Raw genomic sequence first — 16,516 nt, forward strand, 5'->3', positions numbered from 1 at the left:
TCAGAATAGATGGCCCCCCCCCCCCCCCCCCCCACACACACACACCAAATGCAACTCGAACACACATGACCACAGCCTCTGGCTGTTGTCCGGGATTTTCTGTTGTTCGGTATAATTATGCTGTACATCTGATGAGGTCACTAGGTATGGCACAGAAGGATACAACTGATGGCACTTGATTGCATAGCTAAACACCCGTGGCAGATTTAACGGCTGCCACAGACCGCCATGGACCCACGTGTCAACCAGCTGTTATATTCAGTAAGCTCTGTTGTGTACCTGTCGATGACAACTCTGTGCTCAGTGGTTTTTTCATGGACTGATTTGGACCTTGTTGTTATCTACTATTGACATTTAGCCAGAGCACAGATTAGCCTGTCTGCCTATCATGGAAGTCCACCTGTTTGGCCAGCTATTTACATGTTACAAACACAATGTTGACAAAATGAGACTGCAGTGATCAATCCATGCAACAGATAACTTGCGTGAATACTCTGAAAATCATACTAATGAGGATAGGTAGCAACTCACTGTACAGATGATCACTGAGCTGCAGACAGGCACACAGAAAAGACAATCACATTCTCACAACTAAATTTCTGGCCATAGCCTTTGTCAGAACACGAGAGCACATACACATTCACACAATCGTTCAGACACAACTCATGCACACATGACCACTGTCTCTGTCTGCTGCATCAACAATATCTGAGAAACAGATCCAAACAAACCTCTCCTCGTGCCTCCCTGCTTCTCATCAGCAGCTGCTAGGCTAGCAGCAAGAAGTGGTGACAGCACTGACTGAAAGCTGAGGGGAGTGGCAGACAGGGAAGAAACAATGAGAATGATGGAGTAGGAAAGTGGCTCACATACTCAACTGCACCCAGCCAGTGATGATGCAAGACATCTCAGTAAACGAACCACTTCAGCTACTGAGACAAAAACTAGATTTTTCCAGTGTTTTTTTTTTCCCCCCAAATTTCCCTGATACATATGATATTCCCTGATATTCGCTGATTGTGGCAACCCTGATCTTATGAAGTTGGAATGGCTTGGTTTGTTCCTATACCCCACAGCTAATACATTTTAAAATATTGATCAGAGTGATGGATCATGCTTGAATGTCAGATGTGGCAACAAAATAAGTTAACTGCTTTACAATAAGACCAACTAATCCTGCTGAACACCTTTAGGCACTGCTCAGCCTAACAGGTGGAGGCAAAGAGGGAAGTAATCAACTGAGTGCAAATCAACTGTCTATGATTAGTAGTGTCTGTAATGGTGGGACAGCATAATGAGAAAACAACAGCAGAAAAGCGACCCATGACTGCACTCAGCACTGATATAAATGTTCTTTACTGAGGTTGGAACAAATAAATTCTGACAAGGAGCAATTCTGTAGCATAAACTCTAAGAATAGGTGATAGAATAGCGCAATAATATTTAGTGTGTTGGTATCTCCACAAGGCAGAAAAGAGTGTGGGAATTGTATGATGGGATCAGAGGGAGCTTCTATAGCCATCTTCAAGGACTGCACAGGGAGTGCTAATATTAATTCTACTTGGCACATGATCTGCAAAATAATTACTCGCTCATCAGTAGAATGAAGCATAGTTTGATATTTATCTTTAACAAAGAGGGATATTCTATATATTGTTAGCTCACCACAGAGGTAATGATACAATGGAGCAGCTTGGGATTGTGCCTTTGATCACAAGTAAAAGAATATTTAAAATGTATCTCATCGAAAAACAGACTTCATGCTGCTCCTTGTGCTAAAACACATTTTCCTTCCCCTTTATTCTGCTTCCTTGTCCTTCTTCCTTTCCCTTTGCCCCTTCCATTACTTCTCTTGGCGTTCTTCTTTATGTCAGCCTGGCTATCCTCATGATTTTGCTTTGTATTGCAATTTTGGTTGGTTGCTTTTCCTCCTCCATTTTGGCTTTTCTTTCTTGGTCGCTGTCAGGTATTTGATCATCTCTAAATTTGAAATATGTAGTGTGATTCAGATAGGGAAGAAATCCCTCTCCCATCTCCACTCTCCCACCACCCCGCTCCCAACCTCCTTGCTAGGTCACCAGCTCGGTAGCCAGTCCATGTGGTGGGGCTGTTATGTACCTATCTGGCTGAGCCCCCAGATACCACAGGGATAACACTGCTGGTAGCTGTGCTGTGAATGCTTTGTGCAAGCCTAGGAATGGTTGCCCATCTTTTTGGGGCATCGGAACTCCCGGCAACAACTGTCCTGCCAGGCGGCTGGCCTTTGCTGCTGCTGCTGGGTGGCGCCCACAAGACACGCCCCTGTTCAGAGAGGATGGTACCAGGACGGATGTTTGACACATAAAATGCATTAAACTCTCTGGGCGCTCTACTGTGGCTGCATCTCTTCCTTAACGTAGTTCTGTCTCAGTTCATGTTTCTGCCTTTCCAGCCTTACCCTTCATATACATCTGCTGTGCACTTCAACACCTGTCTCTTGAACTGCATTGATGCAGTCATGCAGGGTATTTCTGCCACTATTCTTCATGCTACTGGCACTGCTGTCCCCCTATCCACAGGTCCCCCTCATTGTTGATCAGTACCACAGTGGACAAAGGGAGTAGCAGTAGCTGTCCAGCGCTGCAAATGGGCATTGCAACGATTTAAACAACACCCTTCACAGACCATCCTCCTTGCTTTTAAGCGTTTCTGTGCTGAGGCTCGTTACCTTGTTAAGCAGAGTAAAAAGCAATGCTGGGAGTGCTGTTTCCTCCCTGGGAATGTGTGGCTCTTCATCGCAGGTTTGATCCAGGCTCTGCAGCCTTCTGGGCAACCAGTGACAGTCAACTGCCCAGGGGATTATCCTCCAAGGTGCTCTTTCTACTGATCCATTGGTCCTTCCAGAACACCTCGTGACACACCTTGCATCAGCATCCTCTTTCTATCCTGCCACCTTTCTCCGGCACAAACACAGAGCTGAAAAGACCAAGCTGAACCTCACATGACATGACCCCAGACCCAGATTCCATCCACAGCCAGATGATCTGACACTTGGACATTACACAGAGGTAATATCTACTAAGGGTCTTCAACCACATTTGGCTCATGGGCGCCTTCCCTTTGCAGCGGCAAGATGGTATAGTTATCCCCATCCCTAAGCCTGGGAAGAACCCAATGTCTCTTGTCAGCTACTGCCCAATTAGCCTGGTGAGTGTACTCTGTAAACTGCTTGAGAGGATGGTTAGCTTCTGATTAAGTTGAGTACTTGAATGTCGGGGCCTTTTGTCCTGGTATCAGTGTGACTTTCGGGAAGGCTGATCTCCGACTGACCATTTGTATTGTATTGTATTGTATTGTATTGTATGGAACTGAGGACCTAGAAATGACAGAGAGCCTTGGTCCCCGCAGTAGCCCTCAGTGATACACAAACCCACAACAGGCTACAGCAGTCCACTCACCCCACTGCCGCCCCACACCGAACCCAGGGTTATTGTGCGGTTCGGCCCCTGCTGTGTGTATTTGTGCTGGGAACCAGCACACCTTTCCGCCCAGAAAGTAGTGTGTTAGACCACATGGCTAACCGGGCGGGCAACTGGACCATTTACTCAGATTTGGAACTGCAATCCGACTGGCTTTTACTAACTGTTGGCACCTTGTCATGGTCTTCTTTGACCCACATAAGGCATACGAAATGGCTTGGTGCCATTGCATTTTAGTTACCCTCCGTGACGGGCTTTTGCGGCCCCCTTCTGATTTTTATTTGCGATTTTTTTATCCCTCCTGCTCTTCTGGGTTCCAGTTGGCACTTCACTCAGCTCCCCTCAGATTCAGGGGAATGGTATCCCACAGGATTCTGTATTAAGTGTCACACTCTTCCTCATAGCCATCAATGGGCTTGTAACCTCTGTTGGCCCTAGATTACACTGGTGTTGTATGGCGACGATTTTTGCATCTGGTGCAGATCCCACTCGGTAGTGTCTGCTAGGTGCTGGCTCTAAGGCACCATCTGACAGATCTCTGCATGTGCTGTTTCCCATGGCTTCCAATTTTCTCCCTCCAAAATGCGGGTTATGCATTTTTGTTGTCAGTTCATAGTACATTCTGATCCAGAACTTTATTTAGGCGACCAGCTCCTAGATGTTACAGCACAGTTCCATTTCTGGGGATTTTTTAAAATTTTTATTTTTTTTAAAATGAAAAGCTGATGTGGCTGGCCCATATTCACTGCCTGAAGACTACATCTACATCTACATTTATACTCCGCAAGCCACCCAACGGTGTGTGGCAGAGGGCACTTCACGTGCCCCTGTCATTACCTCCGTTTCCTGTTCCAGTCGCGTATTGTTCGCGGGAAGAACGACTGCCGGAAAGCCTCTGTGCGCGCTCAAATCTCTCTAATTTTACATTCGTGATCTCCTCGGGAGGTATAAGTAGGGGGAAGCAATATATTCGATACCTCATCCAGAAACGCACCCTCTCGAAACCTGGCGAGCAAGCTACACCGCGATGCAGAGCGCCTCTCTTGCAGAGTCTGCCACTTGAGTTTATTAAACATCTCCGTAACGCTATCACGGTTACCAAATAACCCTGTGACGAAACGCGCCGCTCTTCTTTGGATCTTCTCTATCTCCTCCGTCAGACCGAGTTGGTACGGATCCCACACTGATGAGCAATACTCAAGTATAGGTCGAACGAGTGTTTTGTAAGCCACCTCCTTTGTTGATGGACTACATTTTCTAAGCACTCTCCCAATGAATCTCAACCTGGTACCCGCCTTACCAACAATTAATTTTATATGATCATTCCACTTCAAATCGTTCCGCACACATACTCCCAGATATTTTACAGAAGTAACTGCTACCAGTGTTTGTTCTGCTATCATATAGTCATACAATAAAGGATCCTTCTTTCTATGTATTCGCAATACATTACATTTGTCTATGTTAAGGGTCAGTTGCCACTCCCTGCACCAAGTGCCTATCCGCTGCAGATCTTCCTGCATTTCGCTACAATTTTCTAATGCTGAAACTTCTCTGTATACTACAGCATCATCCGCGAAAAGCCGCATGGAACTTCCGACACTATCTACTAGGTCATTTATATATATTGTGAAAAGCAATGGTCCCATAACACTCCCCTGTGGCACGCCAGAGGTTACTTTAACGTCTGTAGACGTCTCTCCATTGATAACAACATGCTGTGTTCTGTTTGCTAAAAACTCTTCAATCCAGCCACACAGCTGGTCTGATATTCCGTAGGAACTGTATCGAACGCCTTCCGGAAGTCAAGAAAAATAGCATCTACCTGGGAGCCTGTATCTAATATTTTCTGGGTCTCATGAACAAATAAAGCAAGTTGGGTCTCACACGATCGCTGTTTCCGGAATCCATGTTGATTCCTACATAGTAGATTCTGGGTTTCCAAAAACGACATGATACTCGAGCAAAAAACATGTTCTAAAATTCTACAACAGATTGACGTCAGAGATATAGGTCTATAGTTCTGCGCATCTGCTCGACGACCCTTCTTGAAGACTGGGACTATCTGTGCTCTTTTCCAATCATTTGGAACCCTCCGTTCCTCTAGAGACTTGTGGTACACGGCTGTTAGAAGGGCGGCAAGTTCTTTCGCGTACTCTGTGTAGAATCGAATTGGTATCCCGTCAGGTCCAGTGGACTTTCCTCTATTGAGTGATTCCAGTTGCTTTTCTATTCCTTGGACACTTATTTCGATGTCAGCCATTTTTTCGTTTGTGCGAGGATTTAGAGAAGGAACTGCAGTGCGGTCTTCCTCTGTGAAACAGCTTTGGAAAAAGGTGTTTAGTATTTCAGCTTTACGCGTGTCATCCTCCGTTTCAATGCCATCATCATCCCGTAGTGTCTGGATATGCTGTTTCGAGCCACTTACTGATTTAACGTAAGACCAGAACTTCCTAGGATTTTCTGTCAAGTCGGTACATAGAATTTTACTTTCGAATTCACTGAACGCTTCACGCATAGCCCTCCTTACGCTAACTTTGACATCGTTTAGCTTCTGTTTGTCTGAGAGGTTTTGGCTGCGTTTAAACTTTGAGTGAAGCTCTCTTTGCTTTCGCAGTAGTTTCCTAACTTTGTTGTTGTACCACGGTGGGTTTTTCCCGTCCCTCACAGTTTTACTTGGCACGTACCTGTCTAAAACGCATTTTACGATTGCCTTGAACTTTTTCCATAAACACTCAACATTGTCAGTGTCGGAACAGAAATTTTCGTTTTGATCTGTTAGGTAGTCTGAAATCTGCCTTCTATTACTCTTGCTAAACAGATAAACCTTCCTCCCTCTTTTTATATTCCTATTAACTTCCATATCCAGGGATGCTGCAACGGCCTTATGATCACTTGATTCCCTGTTCTGTACATACAGAGTCGAAAAGTTCGGGTCTGTTTGGCAAAGCTTAATGCTCTCCGCCTCCTGGCCCACACGTCTTGGGGTACAGATCATGCTACTCTTCTCCATCTTTACAGTGCTCTGGTCTTGTCCAGACTAAATTATGGTAGTCAGGTTTATGGCTCAGCAGCTCCTCCCCTCTCTGAAAATACTTGATGCTTTTCACCATTGTGGGGTGCATCTGGCTATTGGTGCCTTTTGCACTACTCTCGTTGACAGTCTCCTCACAGAAGCGGGGATTCTCCCCTCTACAAATACGACAAAGCCAACTCCTGGTTGCTTATACAGTCGCCATTCGCAGATTCCCTGACCATCCCGTGTAGCCTGTCGTCTTTGCAAGTCTCCTTTCCGATCACTGCCCAAGGGTGGGATTGCTGGTTGGAATGCATCTCACTTCCCTCAGTCGGGATCTTCATTCCATTCACTGAAAAGTGCCCCGTTAATCAGTCAAGCAATCAGTGTCAAAATTTGTCAGGGAAAAATGCTAAAATGTCTGGAAATCAGGTAAGAATTAGGGAATTTCACTTGAAGAAACTTGTGGCAACCCTGAAGATCTTTATACGACCATTACTAAAATGTGAATACATGATTTTTATTAATGTTGCAAATATTGATGTTTTATCGCACACATGGGATAAATACACACATTGGTTTCTTACGAAGCTCAAAATTATATTGCATCTGATTGATTTCACAAACAGTGCACTCCAAGTATAATTTTCAGTGTTTTGGTTTACAGTATTTTTGACAATCAACATGATTCTAAAAAAAAGATACTGTTATGTTTCTAAGCAATGAATTTGACAATTTGCTACAATGTACTGTTTCCTTGCCAGTTGTTGTCTCATTGTTGACTGTTCTCTGTTTTATAACAGTTTCTAAATTCAGTGATTGTGCATGAGCGAGACTTTTTAGTGGATGCTTTTGGTATTTCATCACCTTTCCCACAATATTTTAGCATGGATACTGAAAACAACATATTAAGTGTTGAAACATCATACATAAATGTTGTTCTGTATTATCTGGTGACAATGGAAGCTTCAATGAAAAGTCTTGAGATATGTTATCGTATCAGAACCATATGGTGCTCGTTTGGACATTATGCACTTCTTTAATCATATTTTACATTTCACTACACGTTCAATTTATAGTGTTACTGGTGAACAGATGTGTGGTAGAAAATTCTCATTTTTGGAAAGATTTGGGTGATAGCTCCTGTTGATTCCCTTAAATCTGCGGTAACTTAGTAGCTGCCACCCAAAATCATCGTGCCTACCATTCAGACTCTGAGGCTCCAAAACCTGTGATGGAATAGCACACTCACCACCACATGGTCATTTGATTACTGCTTTCCCTCATCACCTGTTCAGCCATTTTTCCAGTGACTTAGTATTTTTTGGACACATAACTACCTAATACACTAGTCTTATTGTATATTTTCCCTTGCTTGCCAAGTAGAACAATTGACTTTGAGATTTAGTGTTTTTGTCCTCTTTTTTGTTAGTGTTCGTCTGCTGTCAGTTGGTAAAGTAGTAGTTTTGCTTGTATTCAGATGACATTAGTTGACCTACATAAATTAACAGTGTGACATATGGCAAATATTCTTTTAAAATGTTGTTTGCAGAAGATAAATGCGCTCTAAATGTTGATAGAACTGTATTAAATATAATCACATATTTACTTTCTTGTTTTTCTTCTTGATTGCTTAGAAGATGGCTGTGTCCACGACAGACAACTCTGCAGTGACGGCAACATTGCCAGTTACAGTACAGGGAGTCATCAGTACAACATTTGGACCAGGAAATGGAACTTCAGGAGTTGCACAGCCAACTACAGCTTCAGTTTTGTCAGCTATAACAGGAGCAGCAGTTATGAGTGTCCAAAATGAGGCTGCACCTATCTTTCTGCAGACCAAAGCTGCAAAAGGAATTGCTGGGGCTTTTGTTTGGGCTGCACTTATCCTCACATGCCATCAGGTAAGTGCTCTCTCTCTCTCTCTCTCTCTCTCTCTCTCTCTCTCTCTCTCTCTCTCTCTCTCTCTCTCACACACACACACGAAGCAAAAAGCCTTGTTTGCTTTTGATGAATTAGTTGATGGGTGAACGGCCAGATGTCTTTGTGCAGCAGACATACTATTTTGGTAAGTGATGACATTAACATCATCCAGTATTTGCCCCTTAGGGAGTTCACAACTCTTTCATGAGTACAGATATGGCAAGCATGGGGGTTTCACCCCCTCCCCCCCCCCCCCCCTTCCTAGCTACTTACATCACATACTTTCTTTCCTGTGCTGTAATCTCTCATTTCTGACTGTCTTTCTCATTATGACAGCCTTTGATGTCAACCTGGCTATTCCCTATGTCCTGCTTTCCTTTCTCAGTGTATTAATTCATTTACTTAGCATCACCTTTTGGCTGGAATAACTTTTTGCCTCTTCTGGGTTTGATCTTCATTTTCAAATTTTTTGTTCTGTAGGGTGGACCAACTGGAGAAGAAGACCTTAAATAGTGCCTGTTGCATGCAGCATTAGTCATCTGTGCACAGTACTTGTGTAGACTCTTATATGAGCTTCAAATCTAATGCTGTAACCAATCCAATGTGGTGGGCTCATTATGTACACTTTTGGATGAGCCTCCAGACTAGACAGGGATGGCATTGCTGATACCTGAACTACTAGTTCCCCTTGCCAGTCAAGGGATAGATGCCCATCTTCCTGGGGCATAAGGACTCCTAGCAGTGTCCATCATACCAGATGCCCTTTTCTACGTTTTGGTGTGCGTATGGGAGGTGTAGATGGTGTTAGGACAGACATTTCACTCACGAAGCATATCAAATTACACCAAAGCAATTGTCATTCTCACCAGGCCATATCATCAGACAGGTGTAGAACGTTCAAGCCTTCTGTTTTTCCTACCCTGGCTACACCATGGGAAGAGGGGTGACCCAAACATCTGGGAGTCAAATAGTTTGTTCAGTACTTAATAAGTACTCAAACTGATAGGGATACTTTTATGTGACAAAACTAATATTTTTGTGGAACATATTGAAGATAAATTTGGAGTAGTTGAATAATTGGGAAAAAATGTACAATGATCATTATTAGTTAAAGTGTCCTCTGTTGCACAAACTACAAATCTTGATGCATGTGATAGTAAATGTGGCATACCTTTGCCCCATACAAAAATTCTAATATGGTCCAAGGTAGTTCAACATACAAAGGCACCCTTATCAGTCTTTGAAAGGAATGTCCTCCTTGAAAAAGTCAGACATTGGGACTAGTTGTGATGTGTAACTTTATATTCCACCACCCATAAGTTGCTTAAGCTTTGGTCATATATAACCTGCTGCAGGGCAGACGCAAAATGCAACAATGGCTGATGATCATGCCCTGAAGACAATCCTTGTGAACAACCACCTTCATGTGTCAATTAAACAGAACGCTATCCTCCACATTCACCAGTTTGCCCAGTCTTCAAGAAAAAAAAAGAAAACACAGGAATATAAATCTTCTGACCACCTGACACATAATGAGGCATGGAAAAAAAATACAAATGCCCACACCTTTTTGATATGACGGCCAATCATACAAAAAGTCACAGCCGTCTCCCTGACTACCCAGTTTTTTTCCAACTAGCTTTGCCACCGTACTCCTTTGTTGTGGTTCCCATGGCTCTGTCTTCAGAAATAACTTCCCACATGCGGCTCAATGTCTACTGGTGACAGTGCTCCCTCTCAGGATGCCTCTCCCCAGAAATCCACAGAGCAGAGCCCTGACATCAGACCACTCTTCATCTGTTCCCTCACTCATCTCGAATAGGCCCTAGCAAGAATCTCTGCCACCAGAGGCTGTGACGGAGAATTGGAACAAGACTACTCCTCCGATCCTGGGGATGCCAGATCCCCCTACACAGTTGGATTCAAAACCAATGCTCATTGATGTGGTTCCATCCCCATCAGTGACAAGCAGTGACCCTGGGGTGTGGCTAGTCCTCTTGGCCCCTTCATGCCTAACCGGATACCCACAATGTGACCATTCAGTGAAACTGTAGTGGCTATTATTGTCACCTGCTGAAACTATGGCACCTTATTTCTTCCCCTTCTGGAATTTCTGCTGCTGTACAAGAGGAACACTTCACTAACTGCCATTCCCCAATGCTTCATGATTATCGTGCATGCTCTCAGAACAATGCTGGCCCCAAGAAGACATCTGGAGGGGTCTGTACATTGGTTCACACAGATGTAAGTGAGTGGGTTCCCCATTATACTATGTTGGAAGGAATAGTGGTGCAGGTGCAAACGTCTTCAGCAACCACTATTTGCTACTTTTATTTGCCTCCAGGCAGGCTAATTACTTACATTGAGTTGACCACCTTAATCCATAAACTTGCCCTCTCCTTTCCTCTTACTTGTGGACTTCAGTGCACACCACCCCTGTGGGATATACAGTTTCATCTGGTACGAGCCTTCTTCTTGAGCAGCTTTTTACCGGCCATGATCTGTCTCTCCTTAGTGATGGTACACCTACCCACTTCAGTACCACCCGTGGCATCTTTTTAGCTATCTGTCTAACACTCCCTTCCCCCAATCTCATGGATTTACTTCATTGGTCACTACATGATGATCTTTCAGACAGTGATCATTTTTCGGTGAGCCTGTGACTTTGTTTCCATTACCAGATGTATGAACTACCACATTGGGTGCTTCAGAGAGCCAACTGGTAGTTGTATGCCTTTGATGTTACTTTCTCCTCCTCTCTGTCAAATTACTTTGACAAGTTGTGCAAGATTTCTCAGATGTGGTCACCCATGGCACTGGAACTTCTATTCCTCTTTCTATAGGTCCTCTCCATTCTCACATGTGCCTTGGTGGACCAAAGACACTTCAATAGCTACTCAGGATCGCCAAAGAGCCCTGCAGCATTTCAAGCGCAATCCTTCATACACCAACCTTATCACTTTCAAACAACTTCCTGCTAAGGTTCACTGTCTAATTAAACACAGTAAGAAGGAATGCTTGGAGCACTGTCTCTTTCCTGGGAACAGATGCCTCTTCATCCCAGTTCCAGGCCAAGCTCCATAATCTTCTGGGCTCCCAAACGTCCCCACATGTATCTGGTCTCTTTCTTCAGGTTACCTGACTCGTTGGGTATTGCTGGACACCTTGCAACCCTACTTTCTGATGGTCTCAGTGTCCTCTTATGTGGCTGCCTTCTGGATGTGGAAGTGACAGACTGAAGCTGTGCCACTCTCCTTCTCCCCTTGGCTTGCCAAAGTATGTAATGAACCATCCAGTAACTGGGAACACTTCAGGTTCATGCCTCATCTCTTGATACAGCCCCAGGCCCAGATTCCATCCACAGTTAGGTGATACAGCATCTGTTATTCAACAGCTCCATCTCTCCAGAGTCTTCAACCATATTTGGCTCAATGGTGTCTTCCCTTTGCAGTGGTGAAATATTACCATCATTCCAATCCTTAAGCTGGGCAAAAACTCAATAATCATTGACAGTTACTGGCTGATTAGCCTCCCCAAGGTGCTGTGCAGACTGCTAGAAAGGATGGTTGCCCGCCAATTTTGGTGTGTCCTTGAATCTTGGGCCCTTTGGCCCCCCTTTAGAGTGCTTTTCTGGATGGTCGATCCAGAACCAATCATCTGGTGAGGTTGTAAATGACAGTCCAAAAGGCTTTTTCTAAATACCAACACCTCATTGCAGTGTTTGTTTGACCTACATAAGGCATAAGACACCACATAACACTATTGCATTTACTTACCCTCCATGACTGGGGCTATCGAGACTCCCTACCAATTTTTATTCATTGGTTTTTAACCTTCCGATCGTTCTGTGTTAGAGTTACTACTTCAGTCAACTCTCCATGGGTCCAAGAGAATGGTGTCCTGCAGCTGTAGCCTTGGCTGAGCATCAGCAAGGTGCCATCCAACAGGCATCTGCTTGGACCCTTTCCCGTAGTTTTCTCTTATCCCCTGCAAGAATGGAAGCTATGCATTTTTGTCCTTTTACCACAACAGTCCAGCTTGATCCAAAACTCAACCTGTTTGCAAAGCATTTGTAAGTTGGTGCACAGTCGATTTTTAGGACTCCTCTTTGACAATAATCTGACTTGGATGTCCTATATTCATCAGCTAAAGACTAACTACATGAAAAAACTTAATGCTGTCTGTTACCTTGCCCCAGCTCCTAGGGATGTGAATTGCACTGCTCCCCTTCGTATCTACCGGGCTGTGATCCAGTCCTACTTGGACTATGGTTGCCAGATTTATGGCTCGGCCGTGTCTTCAGGTTTGGAAGTATACACACAGTCCATCATTGTGGAGTTTGACTGGTCGCCAGCACCTTCCAGACTACTCCCAAAAAGTGTCTTGTTGCCAGAACAGGGCTTGTCTCTCCTCAGGTCCAACAATACCAATGCTTGCTCTGCTATACAGTCACCAACTGACAATTTCCTTATCATCCAATATATCCTATTCTGTTTGCATACATGGGGCATCAATCCCCCGACACTCGCCCTTGGATGGGATTACCAGTTGGAATGTGCCTTGCAGCCCTCTGCCAGGATCTGCGGGTATCCTCTGTAGCTTGTACTGCACATGTTTTCTCACACTCCCTCCCCCTCCTCCTTCCCCTTTTTCATATTTGGTTAATACTCAGGCAATGAATTGGGGCTGATCTGTTTCAGGGACCTAAAATCTGTCACCTTATAACCTTTCAGTGTCTGTTCCTTTCACTTCTTCAGGAGTATCAAGGTTCTAAATCATCTGGTGGGCTATTAGCCCCTCTAATAAACTCTGAACTGTCAAGAAGACTACTGCTGCATAGTACTCTTTCTTCCATTCCTCTCAGAAAGGACCCAGTGTTGTATATTACCTCTGCATCAGTCATACCAGCCTGACCCATAGTTTTAGTTGACAGAATGAGTGACACCCAATTTGTGGTTTTGGAACCTTACTGACAGTTGCTCATATCCTTGTGGAAGGCACCGTAGTTCTGCCTCTCCATGCTAAGCAAGGTCTCCCGAATTCTTTGCCTCTCACATTCTAAATCTGCATACATACCGCAAGCCACTCTGTGGTGCATGATGGAGGGTACCTCGTACCACTGTTAGTCATTTCCTTTCCTATTCCACTTGCAAATAGAGAGAGGGGAAAAAACCACTGTCTCTTCTCTTCCGTATAAGCCCCAATTTCAATTATCTTGTCTTTGTGGTCCTTACACGAAATGTTCATTGGTGGCAGCAGAATGGTTCTGCAGTCAGCTTCAAATGTTGGTTCTCTAAATTTTCTCAGTTTAGTGTCTCATGAAAATAACATTGCCTTCCCTCCAGGGATTCCATTTCGGTTCACAAAGCACCTCCACAATATTCGTTTGTTGATCGAACCTACCATTAACAAGTCTGATAACTTGCCTCTGAATTGCTTCAATATCTTCCTTTAACCAGACCTTGCAGTGATCCCAAACACTTAAACAGTACTCAAGAATGGGTCACACTAGTGTTCGTTACGTGGTCTCATTTATAGATGAGCTACACTTTCCTAAAATTCTCCCACGAAACTGTAGTTGACCAGTTGACTTCCCTACTCCCATCCTTACATGTTCACTCCATTTCATATTGATTTGCAGTGTTATGCCTAGGTATTTAATCAACATGACTGTTTCAAGCAGCAAACTATATATACTATATTTGAACATTATGGGATTGTTTTTCTTAGTCATCTGCATTAACTGAATTTTTTCTACATTTAGAGCAAGCTGCCATTCATCACACCAACTAGTAATTTTGTTGAAGTCCTCCTACAGTTACTCAACATTGACAACTTCCCATACACCACAGAATCATCAGCAAATAGCTGCAGATTGCTCCTCACTCTTCCACCAGGTCATTTATATTGGCAGCTGATGCATGGACAGTTGAACTGGTGCTATGTCTTCTCCATGACAGTGGTTTTATTCTCAGATGTTTCATTTTAAACTAGCTTCAGGGTGAGGTTGGGCATCTCATGCCACATGGTGGATCATGGGAACCATCGACCCTGCGTCTTTTGTATGCTGCCTCTGTCATCCCTCCTTTGCTCTGTTTTAGTTGCTTTTAGGCAGTTTTCCCCTTTTTCTGACTGTTCTCTGTTTTCGGAGTAGCTCTGTTGATTTGTGGGTGCTATCGTCCTTTTTAATGCTCTGCCTTGGATTGTGTGTGGAGCAGTTCTAGGAGGACCTGTCCTCTTCGCATGCAGAGCACAGGGTGGCACCCTTGTGCAGCCTTAACTGTGTCTCTCGTCTTGTTTTATTATCATGGTCCCACTGATACCTATTACATTTTTAGGCATTTCCCTTTTACTTTTATGGATCTCTTGATTAGAAGGTATTCTTTACTCTGTAGCTGTCTTCACCCTTAATCAGGTTGGTGGGTGTTGGACTCTGGTTGGCTTTCTCTTACCATGACCGAGTCCTGAGATGTCACTTGTCTGCTCTTACCTATTTACCAGTCCAATCCACATAGATTTACTTCTCTGTCAATAATTTTTTCGGCTATGGCATCAGTATTGCTTTCAGTGTTTTGTTTTTACCAATCCTAGATACTTTCCTCATCAGAGTACATTCCTGGTAGACATCACTAGCTATGAATGACCAAACCACTGACTGAGAGACTGATGACCCTGTTGTTTACTACTGGGGAGTAAACCAACTAGCCAACCATCAGCTGTTTGCTTTTGCCTGAATTAAAAATTGCATTATTGTATTCATGTGAATCTCTTATGTTCAGTTGTAATGTTAAAATTCCAATGCCTCTGGTGACAAAATGTGTTCCCAAGTCCTGTCATTTCACTGACAAAAAAAAAAAAAAAAAAGAGCAAGCAACAATGGAGGCTTCATTATCATCATCATCATCATCATAGATAAGAATGCATATCTTCAGAACTGCATTATTTTTGGGTAGAGAGCAAGAGTAAAATCAAACGCAAATGTCAGTAAGTTTTGCATTGGAAAGGGCAACAGCCATTCACATTCTTGCTGTTTTCAAGCTTGTGCTCTGTCTCTGATAACCTTGTTGTTGACTGTACATTAAATTTAAATCTTTCTTCCCTTGAACTGATTCATTCATTCAGTCATTCATACATCATTTTCCATGAGTTCCATCATGAAGGAGATCCTTCAAGTTGAGAAACAAGTCAATTTAAAGATTAACAAGCAGAAGCTATCAGTGACCATTACTTCATCATTGTGTGTAATGACAAATGTTAGCAGAAATAAAACTCTGAAACAATATAAATGGCAGTGCGAATCACTGTTGTTTGGACTTGCACTTTAGAAGTAAAATGATGACTATAAACCTTGAATCTATATTAGTCTTGTAATGTGGTAATATTTTGCACAACAGTGTTATAATCATAAGGAATGCCTTTCTGCAGTATCTACTTAATACAGATATATTTGGAGGGAATTGCAAACTGTTCCTTGAAATATTTCATGCAGCACCCTACATTTTCTGCTAGGTAATACAAATGTGGTAAAGAAGTAACCTAATGTACAATTTCAGCACTTTGTAAGCTCTATCTGCATTACCCAGTTATGGATACAACCTGTGAACTATGTCATTAATTCCAATTCTTAGCTCATTCACGAAACTTGTAATTCAGTAGTTGCTCATGCCATCAAAATGACGACCTAAACAGAGCATGTAGGATAATGTTCTCTCAAAGATTATTTTGCCACAATCTTTTAATGATGCAGAGCTCTGTGTGAATCAATATTTACCTCTGTGTGAAACTTCAATGAGATATATTTGAAATGAGAAAAACAAAAAACTAAATTTTCCGGTGTACAACAATCACTAACTTACCAGTGTCATCTTTACTTTTTAATTGGATATATTTCATTTGATGTTCTGCAGTGACATGGAATACTAGTAACTCGGTGAAATTGTTGAAGAATATTTCATTATTTAAAAAAATGAAGGGTTCAAAATTTAAAAAAAGAAACACTTTTATCAGTACATTTGTTCCATGACTCCCTTATTTTACTCCCAAGAGTAAATATTGACTTCTTCCTTTTTTATATTGTAGTCATATTGAAACTTTTTTCTAATTGCATTGTAAGTACCAT

General features: G+C 43.0%; 1 protein-coding gene across 3 annotated transcripts in view; it reads left to right on the forward strand.

Annotated features, from left to right (window-relative positions):
* Positions 1 to 16,516, forward strand: part of LOC126473294 (transmembrane protein 184B) — a 133,538-nt gene that overhangs the window by 26,304 nt on the left and 90,718 nt on the right. For all 3 annotated transcript variants that reach the window (XM_050100260.1, XM_050100259.1, XM_050100261.1), the window contains one exon: positions 8,112 to 8,378. In XM_050100260.1, the coding sequence (XP_049956217.1) occupies positions 8,115 to 8,378 (264 nt within the window). In that variant the 5' untranslated portion in view covers positions 8,112 to 8,114. The remainder of the gene's footprint in view (positions 1 to 8,111; positions 8,379 to 16,516) is intronic.

This window comes from Schistocerca serialis, chromosome 4, assembly GCF_023864345.2.
Source record: "Schistocerca serialis cubense isolate TAMUIC-IGC-003099 chromosome 4, iqSchSeri2.2, whole genome shotgun sequence".
NCBI classification, from domain to species: domain Eukaryota; kingdom Metazoa; phylum Arthropoda; class Insecta; order Orthoptera; family Acrididae; genus Schistocerca; species Schistocerca serialis.